The following is a 24,962-nucleotide window of genomic DNA, read 5'->3' as shown; positions in this document are numbered from 1 at the left end:
AAAGTGCAGAGGTGCCTGAGGTTTATACAACAAAGAAACGGTCTGAAAAACAGGGTGGGCTATGGACTCACCGTGTCAAGAAATAAATACATTTATCAGGTAAGCATTCATTTTTTTTTTCTTTCTAATGACACGGTGTCTGATGTGTCAGGTGGGAGGCCGATCTCTACACTAAAGCTAAAATTAACCCTGCAAGCTCCCTACAAGCTACCTAATTAACCCCTTCACTGCTAGACATAATACATGTGTGATGCGCAGTGGCATTTAGCAGCCTTCTAATTACCAAAATGCAACGCCAAAGCCATATATGTCTGCTATTTCTGAACAAAGGGATTCCCAGAGAAGCATTTACAACCATTTGTGCCATAATTGCACAAGCTGTTTGTAAATAATTTCTGTGAGAAACCTAAAGTTTGTGAAAAAGTGAAGTTTTTTTTTTAAAATTTGATCGCATTTGGCGGGGAAACGGTGGCATGAAATATACCAAAATGGGCCTAGATCAATACTTTGGGTTGTCTACTACACTAAAGCTAAAATTAACCCTACAAGCTCCCTACTTAACCCCTTCAATGCTGGGCATAATACACGTGTGGTGCGCAGCTGCATTTAGCGGCCTTCCAATTACCAAAAAGCAACGCCAAAGCCATATATGTCTGCTATTTCTGAACAAAGGTGATCCCAGAGAAGCTTTTACAACCATTTGTGCCATAATTGCACAAGCTGTTTGTAAATAATTTCAGTGAGAAACCTAAAAAAAATAAAATTTGTTCACAATTTTATTTGATTGCATTTGGCGGTGAAATGGTGGCATGAAATATACCAAGAAGGGCCTAGATCAAAACTTGGGGTTGTCTACTACACTAAAGCTAAAATTAACCCTAGAAGCTCCCTACATGCTCCCTAATTAACCCCTCCACTGCTGGGCATAATACACGTGTTGGTGCGCAGTGGCATTTAGCGGCCTTCTAATTACCAAAAAGCAATGCCAAAGCCATATATGTCTGCCATTTCTGAACAAAGGGGATCCCAGAGAAGCTTTTACAACCATTTGTGCAAAAATTGCACAAGTTGTTTGCAAATAATTTCAGTGAGAAACCTAAAGTTTGTGAAAATATTTGTGAAAAAGTGAACAATTATTTTTATTTGATCTCATTTGGCGGTGAAATGGTGGCAAGAAATATACCAAAATGGGCCTAGATCAATACTTTGGGATGTCTTCTAAAAAAAAATATATACGTCAAGGGATATTCAGGGATTCCTGACAGATATCAGTGTCCCAATGTAACTAGCGCAAGTGCTACTTGTATTTATTGCCCTATAACTTGTAAAAAAAGCAAAAAACATGTAAACATTGGGTAATTCTAAACTTAGGACAAAATTTAGAAACTATTTAGCATGAGTGTTTTTTGGTGGTTGTAGATGTGTAACAGATTTTGGGGGTCAAAGTTAGAAAAAGTGTGTTTTTTTCCATTTTATGTATTTTTTAAAGTAAATTATAAGATATGATGAGAATAATGGTATCTTTAGAAAGTCCATTTAATGGCGAGAAAAACAGTATATAATATGTGTGGGTACAGTAAATGAGTAAGAGGAAAATTACAGCTAAACACAAACGCCACAAAAATGCAAAAATAGCCTTGGTCCTGTGGTCATTAAGGGGTTAATTACTGTTGGGAATCAATACCAAAGCTAGAGGACACAGATGATAAGGGAGGGACAAGACAGGAAACATAAACAGAAGGCACCATTGTTTGAAGAACCTTTCTCCCATAAGAAGCCTAAACCATGGCAAAAGTATCAAACTTAACAAATCTGTAAAAAATATGTAAAGAGGACCAAGTTGCAGCCTTGCAAATCTGAACCACAAAAGACTCAATTTTGAAGACCCATGAAGAAGAAACAGCCCTCGTAGAATGAGCTGTGATTCTCTCAGGAGGTTGCTGTCCAGCCGTCTCACAAGCCAAACAAAGCATCAACCGAAAGGAAGGAGAAGTAGCCGTAGCTTTCTCACCCTTGCGCTTCCCATTGGAACAAACAAACGAAGCAGAAGACTGACGAAAATCTGTAGTCGCCTGTGGATAGAAATTCAGTGCACGCACAAAATCAAGGTACTGCAACAACTCTCCATATGAAAAGAAGGGACGACGATCTCCTGATTAATATCCTGTTTGAAAAAAAAGTAGGCAGAAAAACTACCTAGTACGCAGGACCCCTTATCAAAAAGAAAAATAAGATAAGGAGAATCATACTGCAGAGCCGAGAGTTCCGAAACTCTGCTAGCAGAAGAAATAACAAGAAACAAAACATTACAAGATATTTCTTAATATTTAAGAATGCATAGGCTCAAACGGATCCCGCTGTAAAACCTTAAGAATAAGGTTAAGACTCCAGGGAGGAGTAAAGGTCTAAATAAAGGCCTGATCCAGACCAAGGCCCGACAAAACGATTGCACATCTGGCGCATCCGCCAAACGTTTATGCAACAAAATAGATAACGCAGAAATGACATTTCAGAGTACTAGCTGACAAACCATTCTCCAGAACCTCCTGGAGAAAAGACAAAACCTAGGAATCCTGCCACTGGATTCAAACCAATACAGATATTTATGCCATATCCTATGGAAATCTTTCATGACACTGGCTAACGAGCCTATATCAAGGTCCCAATGACTGACTCCAAAAACCTACACTTAGAAAAAACTAAGTGTTCAATCTCCAAGCAGTCAGCTTCAGAGCAACGAGATTTGGATGATGCAAAAGGACCCTGAAGTAGAAGTTCCCTCCTCAGAAGTAGTCTCCCAGGCAGAAGAGATGACATTTCCACTAGATCTGCATACCAGATCCTGCAAGGCCATGCCGGTGCATGAGAATCACTGACGCCTACTTGATCCAAGCAATGACTGTTGGAAGTAGACCGAACGGAGGAAACGGGTATGCTAGACTAAAATTCCAAGAGACCGCCAGAGCATCCATCAGGATGGTCTGAGGATCCCTTTTTTTCGGGAGCTTGACATTCTGCCGAGAAACTATGAGATCCAGCACCGGCTGCCCCCAATTGAAGGTTAGATAAGAAAACACCTCCGGAAGAGTTCCCACTCCCCGGGATGAAAGTCTGTATGTCTGAGATGCCATCAGATCCAACAACTAGATTGTTACCTAGAACTCTCCGGATGGAGAACCTACTCTCCAGAATGGAAGTCTGACTGTTCAGACAACCACAACCCAATAGTCCACTCCTTTAAAGGAGGAAGACATATAGACAGAAATTGAGGATCTCCGCCCACTAAAAGATACTCGTCGCCTCCTACATGATCAAGGAACTCAGAGTCTCACACCCCAGGAGGCCGTTGTAATTCACTGAAAGTTACATTGTTGCAAACCCTGAGGGGAATCAAATCTAAGGCTTACAGTTGAAAAAAACAAAGGCAAAACCTCAATGCTATCTTTGAATAGCTTCTTAACTGGAACCTGAAGAACCAGGCTAGAAGACAGTTGAGATCCAATCCTCAATGAAGGTCGTTCTCATTCCAAAATGATTATGGGGAGAGTAAACGGAAACCCCCATTTCATTGGGTAAGCCAGTATAGCCGCAGAGGCCTCCAATGGAACTAAGCAAAAGAAAATATGACCATGGAATCCCCATCAAACTGATTCCATACATTGGAGCACTGATGATTGAGCCGCAGACCATAAGGACAGGCAATCTGAAAGAACCTTGGCTCTTCTGACCTCCGTCAGAAAGATCTCATTAATAGGAAGTCTAAAGCGGATTCAGCTAGGTCCAAACATAAAGCCTGGAACCTACGGATGTCCAGATAGGGAGTCACTGCCATACACTGGGACCAAACACTGCCTTCTTGAGCTGTGGCGAAGCCAACTGAAAGCGCAACAATTGCAAATTCCTTCCTTATCGGAATCAAAATCAGGAATTAATAAAATTCAGACCCGTCTCTAAAATAGTCTCGAAGTTTCCCAAACACTATGTATGTATTGGATACTTGAAAAACACGGCTAATCACCCGTAAGGGTCTCAAGGCGTTCATTTTATCGACCTCGGAAGGATGAAGAGCTGAGTGGACCTCAACGGGGATTAAACCTGCAACAGTGCCTTAGCATGCCGAGCTATCTGTCCAGCTGTCTTACAAAATGTCTCCTAGTTATCTGGCCTACAGATACAAATTGGAAAGGAGGAACTGCTTCAGGACGGAAGGAAATGACTACCAAGTAGTAACCTTGAAGAACTATGTCCTTGGCCTATCTGGGACCTCTCAATCCACCCTTGAAGGCCATAGTAAAAAATACTAGAAAAACCAGAACGTTCCCTGGCAGACCAGACTTTACCCTAGTACACAGACACCAGAACTAGGACACAGAGTAAAATTCCACTGTCCAAAGGGGCATTTGTAGAGCATTGCTGTCAGAGCCGTGCCTGTAATTGAACCTTGAACTCCTGGTTCTCAGTCTGATGTATCAATAAACAAAGAGAAGCTAGATATCATAGCTCCCGTAGCTCAAGAACTTTTCTTCTCAAAATGGATCAGACAAGGCATTGCGCCATTAAGACGCTGACCTTTAAGCAATGAAAGTCTTTGGTCTGCAAGGTGCTAACCACTAAGCGCTCCATAGAACCTGAAAAGAACAGCTATACTCACTAATAATCGAAGATCTCTAAGCAAAAGTAGAACATCCTACTATTTAAGACAGGAAAGTAGGACAAGGAAACCTTAACTACTCCTATTTCTCCTAGCACGGACTGGAACTGAAACACACTCCACAGGGGAATCCCAGAATCATAAAACGTAATAGATTTTTTAAGAATAACAACGACACAACGTGTCGAAGTCGCATCAAGATAGCTAAACCTCCTTTAACATCACAAAGGTGTTCAAGCTTAATCTGAAGTTTACAACTTTAACCTCAGATTGAAGGAATTATACTGCCCAGGTTTGAGATTTCACCCTCAGAAACTCCCAAATCCTCCTCGCCATCCTAGGAAAGGGACCACTGTGTAGCCAAAAGTGGAACAGAAACCCTCAAATTCTGAAATGATAAATGTCCTCTTGCACTTTCCTTAAAGGATTACTTTCTGTTATAATTTTTAAACTAAACAACTAACATATTAAAGTTAATAAACATAAAACCTGCTGACCTATATTTTCTCCAAAACGAAGTTTCATAACGTTCTAAAAGTTATATCTTTTATTCGCCGATGATGTCATGTTATCCTGCCCACTATTTTCAGCACTGTGTGTTCAAAATACTTAAACCAATAACTTTGTGTTTAAATCACCATTTTGAAACCTAGGTATTGTAAACGGATAGGTACAGAGCAAAGGATACCCACGGAGTGGGTTTGGAAAACAATTAAATTTGCAGACAAGATTTCTGATATACGGTAGAGATATGTTAATGAAATGCTATTGATAAAAAGCGTATTTGGGGTAGTTAATTAGTTAGTAACAGGCATAGAAAATATTTACTTACAGTGGCCCTTTAAGAAAAGTGAAAAACAGACCAACAGGCAAAGCCGCAGATAACGCAGCTGCAAACTGTAATTAAACATAGATTTAGAGGAACCGTAGAGCACCGCATGTGATGCCAAAAAGGCTTGGGACATAAAGGGAGAGAGCTGTGGCATCCCTGGGAGACATAAGGCTCAGATAAAGGTGTACCATCAATAGTTTAACTGACAATATGGTAGAAAAAAGTTGGCATTTTAAACAGTCAAAGCTACCTCTTAAAGGATAAATTCCGGAAAGAATAACGGATTTCTATAAAAAAATAATCTTATAAAATCTTATATTTTATATTATTTATAAAATACTTTAAAGGGCCACTGTAAGTAAATATTTTCTATGCCTGTTACTAACTAACTACCCCAAATACGCTTTTTATCAATAGCATTTCATTAACATATCTCTACCTTATATCAGAAATCTTGTCTGCAAATTTAATTGTTTTCCAAACCCACTCCGTGGGTATCCTTTGCTCTGTACCAATCCGTTTAAAATACCTAGGTTTCAAAATGGCGCTTTAAACACAAAGTTATTGGTTTAAGTATTTTGAACATGCAGTGCTGAAAATAGTGGGCAGGATAACGTGACATCATCGGCGAATAAAAGATAACTTTTAGAACGTTATGAAACTTCGTTTTGGAGAAAATATAGGTCAGTAGGTTTTAATTAATATTTATTAACTTTAATATGTTAGTTGTTTAGCTTAAAAATTATAACAGAAAGTAATCCTTTAAGAAATAAAATGGAACATTTTAAATAAAAAAATATATATTAAAATGGAACAGATGACAGTGTAAGAATATGTTCTACCTTCCATTAACAGCCCTTATAAGGAAAATAGGTTCCTACACTTTGATAAAAACTGAAATGAATCAACATAACCACATACTGCAAACACCTCTCAATGCCGTTTAAGGCACAGAGAAGAAACACTCCATGTCTAAATCACAGTAGAAAATTACTTGAACGACTTCCGGTGGGCGGAGCTAACGGCAGGCAGCAGAGGAGAAGCGCTCCATAACTTAGATAGATAAAAAGCCATATAACTTGCTGCCAGCAACTCTGCCTTGCTGGGCTACATGCCCTGTGAACTCCCAGCTGGCTAAAGCTTTGTGAAAGGCTGGAGATCGCCCTTATCCCGAGAAGGACCATACTGCTGCGCAAAGCCACAGTACTTGCGGGTGCCATCTTTGAGGAGCCCTCCCCACCTTGCCACATCAAGCGGCTCTGAAGGAGCCCTAATAAAAAATAAAAGGGGAAAAACGGAGCGCACCTGCCTGTGGGAACTACTGAGGGATCGTTCATACCCTCGAGGTCTAAGAAACCCTGCAGACCGAGTCAGCCACGACAGGAGGCCGGTAAGAACGTTGTGCAAACAGGCTCTTCAAGGGGCTTATATACGGCCCTGTACATACATATAGATAAATCATAGTCCTACTCTGCCCCTCAACATACTGGGCAATTTTTTAAAGGGGAAACTGGGACACCACCTGGGACATTTGCGGTCTTAAAGTTTAGGCCCCTGTCTCCATTAATTTGATCTGCAGAGAACTGCTCCTTTATAGGATGATTTCCCACTGAACACCTTCCTGGCAAGAATTGCAAACAAGCTGGTATACATTTGTGTTTCTGGGATTTGTGGCACTAAGAACTTTATTATCCTGATAGTGTGCAATACAGTAGAGAAAGGTTATGGAATAAGCATTAAGATCTATCACTTTGCAATAAAACAGACTGCAGCAGTGACAACACAGACTCACATCACCATCTTGTGGCCTCTCAGAAGTATTGCATCTGACATTTCTTGTTGTCAAAGATCATTTAGCAAAAAGCTCTTGAGGTTAGATCAGTATTTCCCATCTGCTTCCAATTCACTGGCGGGAAAGATGACCTCTAGAAATAAACAACTAGACAAACGAAAGGCCACAGTTGAAATACATGCAGACTCCCCGCCCTCACCTAAGGCCTCAAATGCCACCATCATGGATTCAACTGCCCTGCTGCAGGAGCTCAAATCCTTTTTCCTGCCAAAAATGGAGTCCCTTCAGGCGGGTGTAGATACCCTCACCAGCGAGGTTAGCCAGTTCTCCACGAGAATCTCACAAGCAGAGCAGCGTATATCGGATGTAGAAGACAGGCAGGAATCTAAAACTGCATCAGAGAGACAACTCTTACGCCAGAATCAGGCATTGCAGGAAAAGGTGGAGGATCTCGAAAACCGCAGCCGTAGAAATAATCTCAGAGTGGTGGGGGTCCCTGAATCAATTAAAGGCAAAGATATACTAGAAATTCACGGCAATGATATACCCTAAAATGCTTAAGATAAACCAGGATCATCTTCCTTTTGATATAGAAAGGGCACACCGTGTAGGCCCAGACAAAGGCCTGGAAACTTCCAACTCCTATCCCCGCCAAATAAACCTTAAATGCCTTAATTATCTGGAGAAGCTTGCACTACTACGGGCATACCGTGCCCACAAGGGAGATCTGATATTTGAAGGCAAAAAACTTTTAATCTTTCAGGACTTTTCCACGGAAGTGACCAAACTGCGTAAGGATTTTGCGCCCCTTTGCTCACGCCTGTATAAAGAGGGGAGACAGGCCTCCCTGCTATACCCTGCCAAGTTAATGTTACAGACGTCGGATGGAGCCAGGTTCTTCCGTACACCTAAAGAACTACAGGCATACTTGGATACAGAAGGTCAAGGTGATGTCCGCTGACCAAGCACAACAATTTTTCATCTGCCTTTTGTTTCACTATGGAAGGCTCAGTATTGCTACGATCTTCCTATGGCAGGAACATTTTCTGGACAACCCCCAGTACAGAGGGATTGCTGTGGAGGTCCCTACATACTTGGATCCTTACTCTGGTAACTGTATCATATGGGGACATGGTCCCCCCTGCTTCTTCCACGTGGGAGAGAAGAGAGTTGAGCAGGATAGTTTATGTTCATATTTCTAATGTTTTCAATATTGCTACACTGTTTTGTGTAACTGTCTGCATTTTGTCGTTATATATCGCTATTGTGATCTTTTTGTATTGTGTTTTGGCCAAATTACAGCCATCCTCTATCACACTAGTCTGTAGTGTCGCTGCAGATGCATGGTTCCATTTAGACCGCACCCTTCTGACCGCTGTCAACTCAGGTATTTCTTTGCCCGAATCCACCAACCCCAGACACCCCCAACCTATGTATAGTATACCTAACCGGCCAACGGAAGGTGGCGCTGAGAGATCTGTGATCAGTTGTTCCTTTCAACTCATTAGACCCCATACACCTTCACAACGTAGTGTTCCGATCCAGAATAAGGTACAATTACCACTAAGCACCCTCACCTATAATGTTTACAGACACTGGATCCCACACACCCTATGTGAGAGAGAAAACCTAATCACACCCCTAAAGTCAGAGGGAAGAGTGCTATCTTGTCTTTCAGATATAGTATACCCTGTGCTGGAGCTCACTTATTAAGACACCAAAGTTTCAGTTTATATAGCCTTGACATGTTGCATCTGCGTGTGATCCATAAAAAAAAAAAAAAAACTGATGGAATTTGTTGTCCCCCTTTTTCTTAGTTCGGACCTGGAGTACCTACGGACCTGCCGGCCGCTGATACCTATGCAGTTGAACACATATAGTAAGTTTCACCTACAACCACTCAATATGCACACACCTAATCACTATTGTCCTGGGCTACCTTGGGGGACCCACACATCTCTCATAATAAATCACCATGAGGGTGAACTATAGAATTACTTCATGGAATGTTGGTGGTATAACCTCTCCAGCAAAGAGGAGTATGATATTGCAACACCTTAACACACTAAGATCAGATGTAGCTTTGATCCAGGAGACCAGGTTGTCTGCCGTTGAACATGAGAAACTTAAATATAGATGGGTGGGTCAGATTCTCTACACACCAACAGAGGGTAGGAAGAGGGGGGTGGCAATTTTGGTCAGGAAGGGGCTACCTATTTCTTTCACTGACAGTGGAGGATAGTAGGGGCAGGTATCTAATCACAATAATACATATCCAAACTTTTGCATATGTTCTATGTAATATATATGGCCCCAACGCATATTGCCCTTCATTCTGGGCCACTTTGCTTGCAAAACTAGCCATTTATAGCAATCCACTCTTGATTATTGGGGGGGGGGATTTCAACTTGGCGCAGACTTTACCGTTGGACAGGTTTAAAGACCCCACTCTAGGTACCATAACCAAAAGGGGCACTTCAAGATATAAGAGAGAAACTTGTTTAATGCATGCATTTAAGGAGACCTTGGGCTTGACTGATATTTGGAGAGTGCAAAACCCAGACCAGAGAGACTATACCTGTATCTCTAAGTCACGCATTGACTTCTTCCTGACCTCTGCTGCTTTGCTGTCCCAGGTTCACTCACCTACAATAGATCAAGTCACAATATCAGACCATGCCCCGATACATATAAAGTTGCAACCGGTGGCAAAGAAACAGTCAAACAAAGCTTGGAGATTCCCCTCCCATTTATATAATAATGTGGAATTCCGACAATACCTTACACAAGCATGGACGAAATATATATCAGACAACAACCAACACCTGGAAAACCTAGACCTATTCTGGCATGCCTCTAGGGCAGTCCTGAGGGGACACATCACTGCCTTTACTGCACATCATAAACTGTCCATTAGTTAAGGACTTCCTGTCGCGGTTACTGGAGGCGTATAACATTACCTTTCTAAGCCCTCTTGCACAACTAGACAAACTTATTATGACCTGAAACAGACCAGAGACACCTTTCTAGCCCAACAGGACAATAGACATACCATCTACAGACAGGGACATTTCTACAGACATGGCAATAAGGCAGGCAAGTTACTGGCCAACTTGGTCAAGGATTACAACCCAAGGTCATTTGTCACTGCGATTCAGACACAATCGGGTTCGACAACGCAAACTAGAGAGATCATGACTGAGTTTGTTAAATATTACCAAACACTCTACTCTCAACAACACATAGATACAGAGAGAAAAAAACAAATTCTGGAGTGATATTAAAGTTCCTACTTGAGAGACGAACAAAGAGGAAAATTAAATGCCCCAATATCTTCGCAGGAAATTACCAGAACGATTAAGCGACTCAAATTAAATAAAGCGGCAGGCCCGATGGACTGCCAGCAGAATATTATAAGATCTTAGAGAAGGCGGTTAGCCCTATATTGGCGTCCCTGTACTCAGACTATCTACTGCATGACGTCCAGCCTAACTGTTGCTTCACCGAAGCTAATATATGTATCATACCCAAGCCAGACAGAGACCCCACACTCACTTCTTCTTACAGACCAATTTCACTGCTTAACAGCGATTACAAATTATTGACTAAGATACTAGCGGACAGATTGACACATGTCCTTCCCCTGTTAATTCACCCAGACCAGACAGGATGTCTTCGGTGGTAAATCTACGAAAGACCTTGACAATATCCGCCCATTATTGGTATGGTACCCACTCAGATACAGGCCCTGACTTACAAGACGCATGCCTTTTGGCGTTAGACACCGAAAAGGCCTTTGATAGGATTGAATGGGATCACCTATACTCCTCCATTGCACGCTTTGGCGTCACTGGCACCTTCTTTAACCTCATCCAAAAACTATATACAGCCCCTAGAGCTTTGTTAATTATAAATGGCGGAATGTCTGCGCCATTTGAACTACAAAGGGGAACCCGACAGTGGTGCCCCTTATCCACCCTCCTCTTCGACTTGGCTATAGAGACACTGGCCTGTTATATCCAACAGTATAGTGAGGGACTGGTCATTAACAGACTTACAGGGAGTGCAGAATTATTAGGCAAATGAGTATTTTGACCACATCATCCTCTTTATGCATGTTGTCTTACTCCAAGCTGTATAGGCTCGAAAGCCTACTACCAATTAAGCATATTAGGTGATGTGCATCTCTGTAATGAGAAGGGATGTGGTCTAATGACATCAACACCCTATATCAGGTGTGCATAATTATTAGGCAACTTCCTTTCCTTTGGCAAAATGGGTCAAAAGAAGGACTTGACAGGCTCAGAAAAGTCAAAAATAGTGAGATATCTTGCAGAGGGATGCAGCACTCTTAAAATTGCAAAGCTTCTGAAGCGTGATCATCGAACAAACAAGCGTTTCATTCAAAATAGTCAACAGGGTCGCAAGAAGCGTGTGGAAAAACCAAGGCGCAAAATAACTGCCCATGAACAGAGAAAAGTCAAGCGTGCAGCTGCCAAGATGCCACTTGCCACCAGTTTGGCCATATTTCAGAGCTGCAACATCACTGGAGTGCCCAAAAGCACAAGGTGTGCAATACTCAGAGACATGGCCAAGGTAAGAAAGGCTGAAAGACGACCACCACTGAACAAGACACACAAGCTGAAACGTCAAGACTGGGCCAAGAAATATCTCAAGACTGATTTTTCTAAGGTTTTATGGACTGATGAAATGAGAGTGAGTCTTGATGGGCCAGATGGATGGGCCCGTGGCTGGATTGGTAAAGGGCAGAGAGCTCCAGTCCGACTCAGACGCCAGCAAGGTGGAGGTGGAGTACTGGTTTGGGCTGGTATCATCAAAGATGAGCTTGTGGGGCCTTTTCGGGTTGAGGATGGAGTCAAGCTCAACTCCCAGTCCTACTGCCAGTTTCTGGAAGACATCTTCTTCAAGCAGTGGTACAGGAAGAAGTCTGCATCCTTCAAGAAAAACATGATTTTCATGCAGGACAATGCTCCATTACACGCGTCCAAGTACTCCACAGCGTGGCTGGCAAGAAAGGGTATAAAAGAAGAAAATCTAATGACATGGCCTCCTTGTTCACCTGATCTGAACCCCATTGAGAACCTGTGGTCCATCATCAAATGTGAGATTTACAAGGAGGGAAAACAGTACACCTCTCTGAACAGTGTCTGGGAGGCTGTGGTTGCTGCTGCACGCAATGTTGATGGTGAACAGATCAAAACACTGACAGAATCCATGGATGGCAGGCTTTTGAGTGTCCTTGCAAAGAAAGGTGGCTATATTGGTCACTGATTTGTTTTTGTTTTGTTTTTGAATGTCAGAAATGTATATTTGTGAATGTTGAGATGTTATATTGGTTTCACTGGTAAAAATAAATAATTGAAATGGGTATATATTTGTTTTCTGTTAAGTTGCCTAATAATTATGCACAATAATAGTCACCTGCACACACAGATATCCCCCTAAAATAGCTATAACTAAAAACAAACTAAAAACTACTTCCAAAATTATTCAGCTTTGATATTAATGAGTTTTTTGGGTTCATTGAGAACATGGTTGTTGTTCAATAATAAAATTAATCCTCAAAAATACAACTTGCCTAATAATTCTGCACTCCCTGTAGACAACATTTGTCACTATATGCAGACGACCTCTTATTATTCATAGGCAACCCAGACGTTGGTGTACCTAAACTCCTTAAAATTATAGATACATTTGGAACTTTCTCCGGTTATAAAATCAACAAAGACAAATCGGAGGTCACCTGGCTGAAAAACTCTAAACGTAACATACTACAAAATTGCGGCCTTCAAGTAACGGAAGGTACATTAAATATCTAGGCATACAGATACAAGTTGATCCCTCTAAACTATATCTCCTAAACATAGACAAGATGATTTCATACATAGGAGACATGCTGCGGGGTTGGAGCGGACTCCCCCTGTCACTAACTGGCAGAATACACCTTTTTAAAATGATAGCTCTTCCCAAGATACTCTACCCGCTACAAAAGATCCCTTTAATGTTGACGCATAAGGACATGAAAACTCTACAGTCTGCTATAGGTCATTTTGTCTGAAAGGGAAAGAAACAGAATAGGCAGGTCCACTTTGGTCATGCCATTTGATAGGGGTGGGTTGCGCCTCCCGAACATTATTTGTTACAACTGGGCGACATTGACGAAAATAGTACTAGATTGGCTAGTCGGAAATGAACAGTTCTCAATCCCTTCTTTAGAGACAAGCATTACGTACCCAATACATCTAGCTTTTCTACCGCATGCCAAACTTAATGCCTTACCCTTGAAAATTCAGCACCACATCCCGTTGAGGACATGGGCCAAATTGGGCAGATTGTGGAATACACAATTCACTACTAGCAAATTCCTTCCAATCCAGGGCAACCTTTCTTTCCTGCCTGGGTACACCACCAAGGTATTTAGGACATGGCAGGAAAAGGGTCTTACAAAAATAGGACAGTTATTTAACCCTTTGACTCTTGAAGTTTACTCCTTTCAAGATTTGCAAAATACATATCTGCTTCCAAACGAGCATAGATTTGCATACCTACAGTGTAGGCACTATGTTACTAAATTAAAAGCAGGTGGCCTTCTGCACACAGAAAACAACAATTTAACTATGTTATGCTCACTGGCTAAACATGGTTCATACAAGCTAGCAAATACATATAACCTTGTGCTCAAACATTTTGACAACCTTAATGTTCAAAAACTAATATCGAAATGGTCTGAATGTAGAACAATAGACAGCGAAGGGCTTATAAGTAGTTTCATAGAAGTCAGAAATATTACGTTATCAGTAACTCTGAGACACATACCAAAATCCTCCAACAAGCATACATTACCCCAGCCCTTAGAGCCAAATGGGTACCTGGAGCACAAGACACATGCATTAAATGTAACCATGCAAATCCGGACTGGATTCACTTGTTCTGGGATTGTCCTAAGCTGAAGTGATTTTGGAGTAAGTTAACCTATTGGTTGTCTAAAGTAATTAAAGATCGGATATCCCTTTCGGCACAATGAGTGCTGTTTCTACTTCCAGCGCACAACATACGCTCCCATGATACTTTCCTCTCTGTGTCTATATTGCTTGCAAGGCAACTGATACTACAATATTGGGCGGATAGCTCATCTCCACCTTTTCAGAAACTACTCACCAGGCTTCATACCCAGAAGCTCATAGAAAAGCAGATGTTAGGAGGAACATTGAGCAAAGGATTCCTAGATTCACAAAGAAATGGGCACCATACCTACTATATACCAAACACTGTTAGGGAACGTGTCTTATACCCATTTAAAAAAAGTGAATTCATTCTAAAAGAAAACCTTAGGGGAAATTAGTGTTTTTCTAACACAACTACATGATAAGTAAGTACACCTCATCACTATCTATGCTATATTTGCACTAGTTCAGAGACTCACTTCGTGGCCGGCGGTCCGGGGGGGGGGGGGGGATCCGGGTAAGTAGGAGATGCAACTGATTTTGCTGATGTTCTTATTGTTTATTTGTTATGTTTTTGAATGGTTGTTCATTGTTATTATATAAAGAAAAGAGGAAAAAGGCGAGGAGAGGAGGCATGACCCTTGACTTTCCTGATATGTCAATGCAGGACTTTTAAGAATCTTCCATTGGACTCTCTTTGTACTGAACTATCGCCAGAGTCCTGTATCTGACAGAGATGTAATAACTTCCTTATGTTTGTACTGAAAATTCACGCCGTCTTGGGCTCATGTGCCTTTCTTTTTTGTGGTATAAATAAAGTTTAGAAAAAAAAAAAATGACATGAATGACTACCGTATGCTTAAATTCACAATGCAGACCAAACACTAACAACTCCGCTCCCATGCCGGGAATGAGGCGGAGTTAAGTTACTTAGCCACCTCTAGGAAAAATAAATGGGGAAGCTCTGATATATCAAGGAGGAGGAGTGGCCACAATTCGGCGCGGAAAGGAAGCTTTACACAGTCCACTAACTCTCACTGTTAGGAAGATTCCACCATAGAGACACAAACTGAAAATAACAGATTTTTTAAACAGTCAACCTCACTGTCGACTAACTTTCTCTGTTAATCGTGCAGCTTCCACACCCAGCCGAGCTAAAACGCTTCTAAAAGCGGAGCAGGAGAAATTCAAGACGAAAAACACTGCGTGCTCAAGTCTTCTTTGTTAATGACACCAGCACATCAATGCAGCCCCCTAGAAATGGCGCCATATGCACTCTCCTAACATCCTCTGACATAGTCAATTCATAATAAAAGGAGCTGCCAGATACAGATCATGTATAAACATATTAATATAATAAAGGTTAGACAGCTAAACTGTTCCTTGTTATGAAGAATGTTAACCCCAAGTCTCCAATCACATGCATAAGTGCCTGCCACTGACACCAGCATCCATAAGGATATGTCCCAATTAAAGGGACATCAAACCCAAATTTTTTCTTCAATGATTTAGAAAGAGCATGGTATTTTAAACAACTTTCTAATTTACTTCTATAATCTAATTTGCTTCATTCTCATGATATCCTTTCCTAAAAAGCATATCTAGATAGGCTCAGAAGCTGCTGCAGTAGCTGCTGATTGGTAGTTGCACATAGAGCGCTTGTGTGATTGGCTCACCCATGTGTATTGCTATGTCTTCAAAAAATTATATCTAATGAATGTAGCAAATTAGATAAAATAAATACATTGGAATGTTGTTTAAAATTGTATTCTCTATCTGAATCATGAAAGAAATGTGTTAAGTTTAGTGTCCCTTTAAAAGCAGATGGTCTTAACCCCTTCAGTGCCAGCCTTCCAGAACCCTCAGAACAAAAAGGCACTTACCTGATTCTAGCCGTCCGGCAGTCAGACGACTCACAAAGTATGAGAGGATGCCGCTCCTTATAGAGACCCGTGCAAAAAGAAAGACAGAGTAAACTTACTCAGGCTCTCTATACCAGGGTAGCAACATGTTAGGAAAATGCAGCAATGCACACTTTACAAGTTCCTCACTGCTTTAAAGCTACCACAGTCCTACTGAAGAGACTAAAAGTTGAGTACAGCTATACCCAATTTGTGATGGAAGATCAGAGCAATCCTGCCCAGTCCTCAAAATAAAAAAATCTTGATAGAAGAATCCTAATCAGGACATCTAATTACTTGTCTCCTTCTTGCACTAGAAGCAAAGAGAATGACTAGGGGTTGTGGGTAAGGAAGTGATACTTAAAAGCTTTGCTGTGGTGCTCTTTGCCTCCTCCTGCTGGCCAGGAGTGATATTCCCAACAGTAATTAATGATGATCCGTGGACTCACTGTGTCATTAGAAAGAAATACTTTAAAGGTTGATAAACCCAATGTTTTTCTTTTATGATTCAGATTGTCTAAAGTTTTATGCTCTATGACAAGAGGCGTATTTGTACAGCCACCAATCAGCAGCTAGCTACCAATAGTGCACTGCTGCTCCTGAGCCTACCAAGGTATGCTTTCTAACAAAAGAGATAAAATGAGATAAAAAAAAGTGCATCGGAAAGTTATTTAAAATTACATCTATCTGAATCATGAAATTTTAATTTTGACTTTAATGTTCCTTTTAATCCCATTGTTCCCCAGCAATTCTATGTACACAGAATCAACCCCTTACTAAGTTTCAAGAAGCTCAATGAATAGGTTATTTAGAGTGGAATAGATCTGCACAAGGACCTAAGTGTGAGTAAAAATTAAATATATTGTTATTGCTTTAGTTAAAAAAAAAAACTATTTAAATTATTATTAAGGTAATTCTTTTTCTTTAGTTAAATAAAACTATTTAAAACGGTTATAATTAAAAGGTAATTACTATTTTTCTCCTTCCTATAAAGTACAGCTGAAAAGTTCATCAAATATGAATGATTAAACTATTAAGCTGGAGTCAATTATGACATTATTGGTGAACTATGTATTTCTGATGGTATATAACTAAATCAGTAATTTTCTGATAATACTGGAAATGAAACCTTTGTGTAGAAAAACATGATTTAAATCAAGCCTTACTAACTAGAGATTTAAATCAAATCAATCAATCAAATGACAAAAATGCTTAAGGCGAGGGGTGGCCAGGACGGTAAGTATAGCAGTACTCATGGGGGTCTGTTAATCATATTTCCAGTTTGCTCACTTTCCCTGTAAGTATTATGCGTTATACACTTCAATCTTTCATATCGAATTTTATTCTAAAAGGGGTGTGTCATATTTAGTAAGACAGTTTTCATGCAATGACAGGCAGTATGGTTTCTAAGTACCCTAATAAAAAATTAAATAAGCATGAATATGTTACTTGCACTATATGTAACAAGGACAAAAGCAAAACAAAACATGATATAGAACACAAACTTACTTCTATTGGTACCGGATCCAGACCAGAACAGTTCTCGTTGCACTTGTCATAAACCAATCTCAGCTTGCGGAAAAGCACTGATAGTTGACGGAGATGTTCTTGTAGCTTTCCTAACCTATCCTGGTAGGTCCCAGTATGGTAGGTGACACCATTTGGTAACTACAAAAAAAAAAATCATTAAGATTTCAAAATGAAGATAAATATTTTTATAGTTTAACATATTTAGATCTTTAAATTTTACAAAATGTAACAAATAAAAAAAATTATTTAAATGCAACTTTGTTTTTAGTAAAATATATACAATACTGGACATAAGATACTATTTGATCTTTTCAACTATGGTAAGGAACAAATTTCAGGACTCAACTAAAAGAAACAAATGTGAATTGATAGTTCATATACATAATGCAAAAAAAAAAAAAAAAAAAAAAAAAAAAAAGAAGAAACCATCAATTACTGAAAGATGTTCTAAAGAACAGGGAGTCACAGATACCAGACGTTTTCTTCAACATATATATATTATGAACATGCCATTGCCTATTTCCTCAGTATTCTTCCTGGCTTATAAATATGAAAAAAGAAAACTGTCAACCACTGCTTTAATATGGCTTCTGCTTCTAATATTTTTGCTATTCTACTCAATGGTTGGGCAACCAAAGGCAAGGAAATCACTCCAGAAGATGTATTTTGTCACACAATTTTTAAGACTGCTCCTGTTCACAAATGGTTCAAACAAGTTTCCTTTCCTGGTTTCTGCTGGAACCTCAATATTCTGGTTATCTTAAAAAGTTTATTCTAAGTATGTTAACCACGGATCTAAGGAAAGGGTGCCCTAAACTAACACTATACATTCCATCACTACTGAATCCTCTTAGGCTAACTCTGGGAAACTGTAAGTTCAAGTGAGTAACGGTGGAAACTGAGCATGCAAATGCTACAATTGTAAAGTGATAGTTTACAAAGCATATTTGTAAAGCAGTAAAATGATAAAAGGTACTCCAGATATGGCCAACATCATTAGAAGCCTTTAAAATATGTTACTTATTTTTATTTTTTTAAAACAATCCCCATTCTTTGTTGTCCGTGAACATGTTATTCCCAGTAATTTGCGCTTCCACAGGCGCATATGGTACAAAGTTTTATATGTATATATCGATATATTGATATATTAATTTTTGTGTCAACTTATGGCACAAACAGCATAGAAACATTGTGTAATATAAATATTAGCTAATTAGTTACCTAAAAAACGTTTTTTTAATAATCAAAACATGGCGGCGCAAATATTTATAGGGAGTAAATGCTGTTCCCGACAGGCGCAATTTATCATTACTACGCTCCAGCTCGCCTGCGCAAAGTTACGTCTATTTTTTTGATAAATTTAGGCGCACATGTGCGCCTCTCCGGAAGGCGAACTGGGGCACAATTACCGGCGAAGAACATACAGAGTTCGCTTAGCCTTTGATAAATCTAGCCCTAAGAAATAACATTCAGAGATGCCAGTTCTCACACTTCCTTTTATTTTAGTACAGATCTTAAAGTGATGGTTCATTTCAGACTATAAGAATGTTGCAATAAAAAATTATATTAGTTTGCAAGTAAAACCACATAACATTTTTTTTTAAAGTGCATATATATTTTATAATAAAATATTTATAATCCTAACTGGTATTGTCTGTTCCTCCACCACCTTCATTTCCTCTTTTGGCTGGGCTGTGATGTATAGAGCAGTCACACCCTCTCTCTACATAGGCTTTCTAAGGACTTTAAAGGGGCTGGACTTCAAGCTTGTCAAATAACACACGTTGATTGGATGTTAACTGGATTTGTCAATAAAAAATAAATGGGGGCCGGCATAACATTGTTATAGAAGCATTATTATATGAACTAATTTAAAGGGACACTGAACCCAATTTTTTTCTTTTGCGATTCCGAAAGAGAATGAAATTTGAAGCAACTTTCAAATTTACTCCTATTAAGATTTATTTGTTCTCTTGCTATCTTTATTTGAAAAAGGAGGCATCTAAGCTTTTTTTTCCGTTCATAACTCTGGACAGCATTTTTTTTATTGGTGGATGGATTTATCCACCAATCAGCAAGGACAACCTAGGTTGTTCACAAAACATGGGCCGGCATCTAAACATAGATTCTTGCATTTCAAATAAAGATACCAAGAGAATGAAGAAAATTTGATAAAAGGAGTAAATTAGAAAGTTGCTTAAAATGTCATGATCTATCTGAATCACGTAAGAAAACAATTGGGTTCAGTGTCCCTTTAAGCCTTTCACATATGGATTAAAACAACAAAAAGGTACTCATACTTTTTTTAATGGCAAAAATTACATTTATGGCATTTGATTATTTAAAGTTTACCATCTTAAAGGGACACTAAACCCAATTTTGTTTCTTTCATGATTCAGATAGAGCATGCAATTTTAAGCAACTTTCTAATTTACTCCTATTATCAATTTCTTCGTTCTCTTGCTATCTTTATTTAAAAAGTAGGAATGTGATGCATAGGAGCCGGCCCATTTTTGTTTGAGAACCTGGGTTATGCTTGCTTATTGGTGGGTAAATGTAAGCCTCCAATAAGCAAGTGTTATCCATGGTGCTAAACCTAAAATGGGATAGCTGCTAAGATTTACATTCCTGCTTTTAAAATAAAGATAGCAAGAGAACAAAGAAAAAATGATATTTGGAGTAAATTAGAAAGTTGATTAAAGGGATACTAACCCCACATTTTTTATTTCATGATTCAGATACAGCATGCAATTTTAAGAAACTTTTTAATTTACTCCTATTATCAATTTTTCTTTGTTCTCATGTTACCTTGATTTGAAAAAGCAGTAATAAAAGGTTAGGAGCCGGCCCATTTTTAGTTCAGCACCTTGGTAGAGCTTGCTGATTGGTTTGCTACATTTAGCCACAAATCAGCAAGTGCTACCCAGGTGCTGAACAAAAAATGGTCCAGCTCAAAAGCTTACAGTACTGCTTTTTCAAATCAAGATAGCATGAGAACAAAGAAAAATTGATAATAGGAGTAAATTAGAAAGGATCATGAAAAAAAAAAAAATTGGGTTTAGTATCCCTTTAAAGGGACACTGAACCCAATTTTTTTCTTTCGTGATTCAGACAGAGCATGCAATTTTAAGCAACTTCCTAATTTACTCCTATTATTAAATTTTATTTATTCTCTTGATAACTTTATTTGAAAAGCAAGAATGTAAGTTTAGATGCCAGCCCATTTTTGGTGAACAATCTGGGTTGTTCTTGCTGATTGGTGGATTAATTTAACTGTAATAGAGAGAAAACCAATGGCACTACTTGAGTAAATTGAACGTTCCCAAATAATTGATTAAAAAGTATTAGATAAATCACGAAAGGGGATGGTGCTTGTACTGTATTAATTTAACTGACAATAAAGAAGTGCTGTCCAGAGTTCTGAAGCAAAAAATAGCTTAGATGCCCTTTTCAAATAAAAATAGCAAGAGAACAAAGAAAAATTGATAATAGGAGTAAATTAGAAAGTTGCTTAAAATTGCATGCTCTATCTGAATCACAAAAGAAAAGAAAAATTGGGTTCAGTGTCCCTTTAAAATGTCATGCTCTATCTGAATCATGGAAAAAAAAATTGGGTTCAGTGTCCCTTTAAGCAACTTTCTAATTTACGCCTATTTTTTTTTTCAGTTCTCTTGCTATCTTTATGTAAAAAGCAGGAATGCAAAGCATAGGAGTTGGCCCATTTTAGGTTCAGCAGCCTGGATAGCACTTGATAATTGGTGACTACATTTAGCCACCAATAAGCAAACAGAACCCAGGTTCTGAACTAAATATGGGCCAGCTCCTAAGCTTTATATTCCTGCTTTTTAAATAAAGATAGCAAGAGAATAAAAAAAAAAAATTATTAATAGATGTAAATTATTAAAGGGGCAGTCTACACCAGAATTGTTATTGTTTTAAAAGAAAGATAATCCCTTTATTACCCATTCCCTATTTTTGCATAACCAACAGTTATTCTAATACACGTTTTACCTCTGTGATTACCTTGTATCTAAGCCTCTGCAAACTGCCCCCTTATTTCAGTTCTTTTGACAGACTTGAACTTTAGCCAATCAGTGCTTACTCCTGGGAACTCCACGTGCGTGAGCCCAGTGTTATCTATGACACACATGAACTAACACCCTCTAGTGGTAAAAAAACATCAAAATGCATTCATTAAGGGGCGGCCTTCAAGGTCTAAGAAATTTGAATATGAACCTCCTAAGTTTACCTTTCAACTATGAATACCTTCTTTGTTGTCCGTGAACATGTTATTCCCAGTAATTTGCGCTTCCACAGGCGCATATGGTACAAAGTTTTATATGTATATATCGATATATTGATATATTAATTTTTGTGTCAACTTATGGCACAAACAGCACAGAAACATTGTGTAATATAAATATTAGCTAATTAGTTACCTAAAAAACGTTTTTTTAATAATCAAAACATGGCGGCGCAAATATTTATAGGGAGTAAATAGGGAGTAAATGCTGTTCCCGACAGACGCAATTTATCATTACTACGCTCCAGCTCGCCTGCGCAAAGTTACGTCTATTTTTTTGATAAATTTAGGCGCACATGTGCGCCTCTCCGGAAGGCGAACTGGGGCACAGTTACAGGCGAAGAACATACAGAGTTCGCCTAGCCTTTGATAAATCTAGCCCTAAGAAATAATATTCAGAGATGCCAGTTCTCACACTTCCTTTTATTTTAGTACAGATCTTAAAGGGACAGTCTACACCCAATTAAATAATGAGCCGTTACTTTGATCACCCTTAAAACCGTGACGTCGCTGTTCTGCTTATGCGCATAGTGTTCCGACCGCTGACAAGTATTGTAGTGTAGATTCATATAATCAAAGTAACACTCAATTACACAAAGGTTCCGGATATTTGGTTCCTATTTAATTGCGCATGCGCGAATCGGCGTGAACGCTTCTTTAAAGTTTAACAAGTGAGCAGATTCTGATTGGACTATTTAATATAACATGGTGTAAAGATGTAACAGTGGGGGGAGTTTGGCGGCCATATGTACATGAACTAAACCCATGTTCTTTTTAGGATTATTTGTGTACCGGTCAAGCTACAGGACATGCAATGCAGGTGGATCTTCTTTGGTTAATCTAAGGTATGGGTTTATGTTTAATCGGGTGTAGACTGTCCCTTTAAAGTGATGGTTCATTTCAGACTATAAGAATGTTGCAATAAAAAATTATATTAGTTTGCAAGTAAAACAACATAATATTTTTTTTTTTAAAGTGCATATATATTTTATAATAAAAGATAGAGCATGCTCTATCTGAATCATGAGAGGAAAACAATTGGGTTTAGTATCCCTTTAATCTGTTTATGAACCAGATGCAAATCTGTCTGTATTCCTAACAATTTTAAATAGCCAGTTTCGGTGCTTTTCTTAGTTCAAAATCAACTGAATTTGTGAGTGTCTGGTAGCTTGACTCCAGTGAAAATAACCTGCTCAGGTCAGGGTCATTTCACATCCCTATCAGGGCTAGTGGCAGACATTGACAACTCCTAGTAGAGGTCAGAATCAGCCATACTCTCTCATGCTAGTCCAGGCCAGCTTCAGTCACAGCCTCCGGTTATCACCTGAATGTTTCTCAGCAGCTGGAAGATCTCCATGGTCCTGAGCACAATGTCCTGCACAGTCTCCTGCCCTATCCTGCATAATGACGCAGTGTTCACCTCTCGGGCCGCTGCTGCCTGCGTACCTTGGAAGGGTCCAGGCACTGGAGCTGCCGCCATCCCTGCCCCAGAAAGCGGCGGAGTTGACATTTCCCTAAACACTCAGTTGCTGCAGTCGCACTCTACAATGGAACCGGAAACACGTAATGTTTGTGACCTTCTCAAGATGGCAGCTGGAAATTATAAATATCTCGGTTTTTTCGTGCCACTCTCAACATGGCGCCGAAAGCTATAACATCCTCGTGTCCATACTAAGATGATTGTTTCCTAACATCCATAAGTAAAAAAACAAAACAAAAACAAGCTGAAAGAATAAAATGATGTGTAGAAGAGATTAACTAGTTCATGGTCTATAACAGTATGAAATAACTTTAAAGAATATAAAAACGGCGTTCTTAGTCTTACAGTAAAAATAAAATGGGTGTAATTAAAAAGGTGTTAAAGTTAAACACAAATTTCCTCATATCTTGGCTGCTACTCATGACAAGTCCGAAACAGAAAGTACAAAGAGAAATATTTAAAGAATGGTGTAAAATACCAAGGTAGTTAATAGTATGCAAATTATTTGCATATTTAATGATACAATGGGAAGTTTAATAAGGACCTGACTTAAGGGGTGTCTATCTCCTCCCTCACAGGGGCGCACTCTCTTTGCCCTCTTTGTCAGTTCTTACCCAGCCTATGCTGTAGCCGATGTTGCCTGCTGCTGATTCTCCTCCTCCCCCAAGAGCCTTATTGCCCCTGTTCTGGTAAGAGGCCGAACTTTTGAAAAGAGCGAACCATGTCAATTCCTGTGACGTTACATCAGCTGTTTTACACATTTAGGCCCTAATGCGCATGCGTGCCAGCGTCATCACATACCTGGCCGCATACGTCACTGGTAAACTAGACCTGTGAAATTCAGAAACCCTTTCTATAGAGCGCATGCGTGTGATTTTGTATCACAAATGGGGGTTTATGGAAAGCTGTTAATTCGTCTCCTCGGCAATATTCGGAAGTCCACTGCAACTACTCCCATTAAGCTGAGTCTCCATACGTGCATGACAAACAACAGCCACTCGGCTATCGCCACTGCTGCTTCTGCTGATCCAATGCTTACTGCTGCAACAAATGTTTAAACAATGACATTGAAGGGAGCCTGTGAAAAGCTGCATTGGATCATCAGAAGCAGCAGTGGTGATAGCCGAGTGGCTGTTTGTCATGCACGCACAGAGACTCAGCTTAATGGGAGCAGTTGCAGTGGGTGGGGGGGCGGAGTTCAAAATATTGCAGAGTAGACGAATAAACAGCTTTCCATAAACCCCCCATTTGTGATACAAAATCACACGCATGCGCTATAGAAAGGGTTTCTGAATTTCACAGGTCTAAATAGTTTACCAGTGACGTATGCGGCTAGGTATGTGGTGACGCTGGCACGCATGCGCATTAGTGCCAAAATGTGTAAAAGAGCTGATGTAACGTCACAGGAAGTAACATGGTTCGCTCTTTTCAAAAGTTCGGCCTCTTACCAGAGCACCGCCTCCAAACAGCAGGAAGGAGGGTGGGAGACACGCAATACGCTGAACGTA

General features: G+C 39.6%; 1 protein-coding gene across 1 annotated transcript in view; it reads right to left on the bottom strand.

Moving 5' to 3' along the window:
• The window catches only part of MED30 (mediator complex subunit 30), a 34,483-nt gene extending 10,961 nt beyond the window's left edge, over positions 1–23,522 (bottom strand). The window contains exons 1-2 of the mRNA XM_053713199.1: positions 23,299–23,522; positions 17,651–17,809 (exon numbers count right to left, since the gene is read on the bottom strand). Of these exons, the coding sequence (XP_053569174.1) occupies positions 17,651–17,809; positions 23,299–23,484 (345 nt within the window). The 5' untranslated portion in view covers positions 23,485–23,522. The remainder of the gene's footprint in view (positions 1–17,650; positions 17,810–23,298) is intronic.
• Between the last annotated feature and the right edge of the window lie 1,440 nt (positions 23,523–24,962).

The sequence above is a fragment of the Bombina bombina genome, chromosome 5 (genome assembly GCF_027579735.1).
Source record: "Bombina bombina isolate aBomBom1 chromosome 5, aBomBom1.pri, whole genome shotgun sequence".
NCBI lineage: Eukaryota > Metazoa > Chordata > Amphibia > Anura > Bombinatoridae > Bombina > Bombina bombina.
This window is presented reverse-complemented; position numbering and strand designations above follow the sequence as displayed.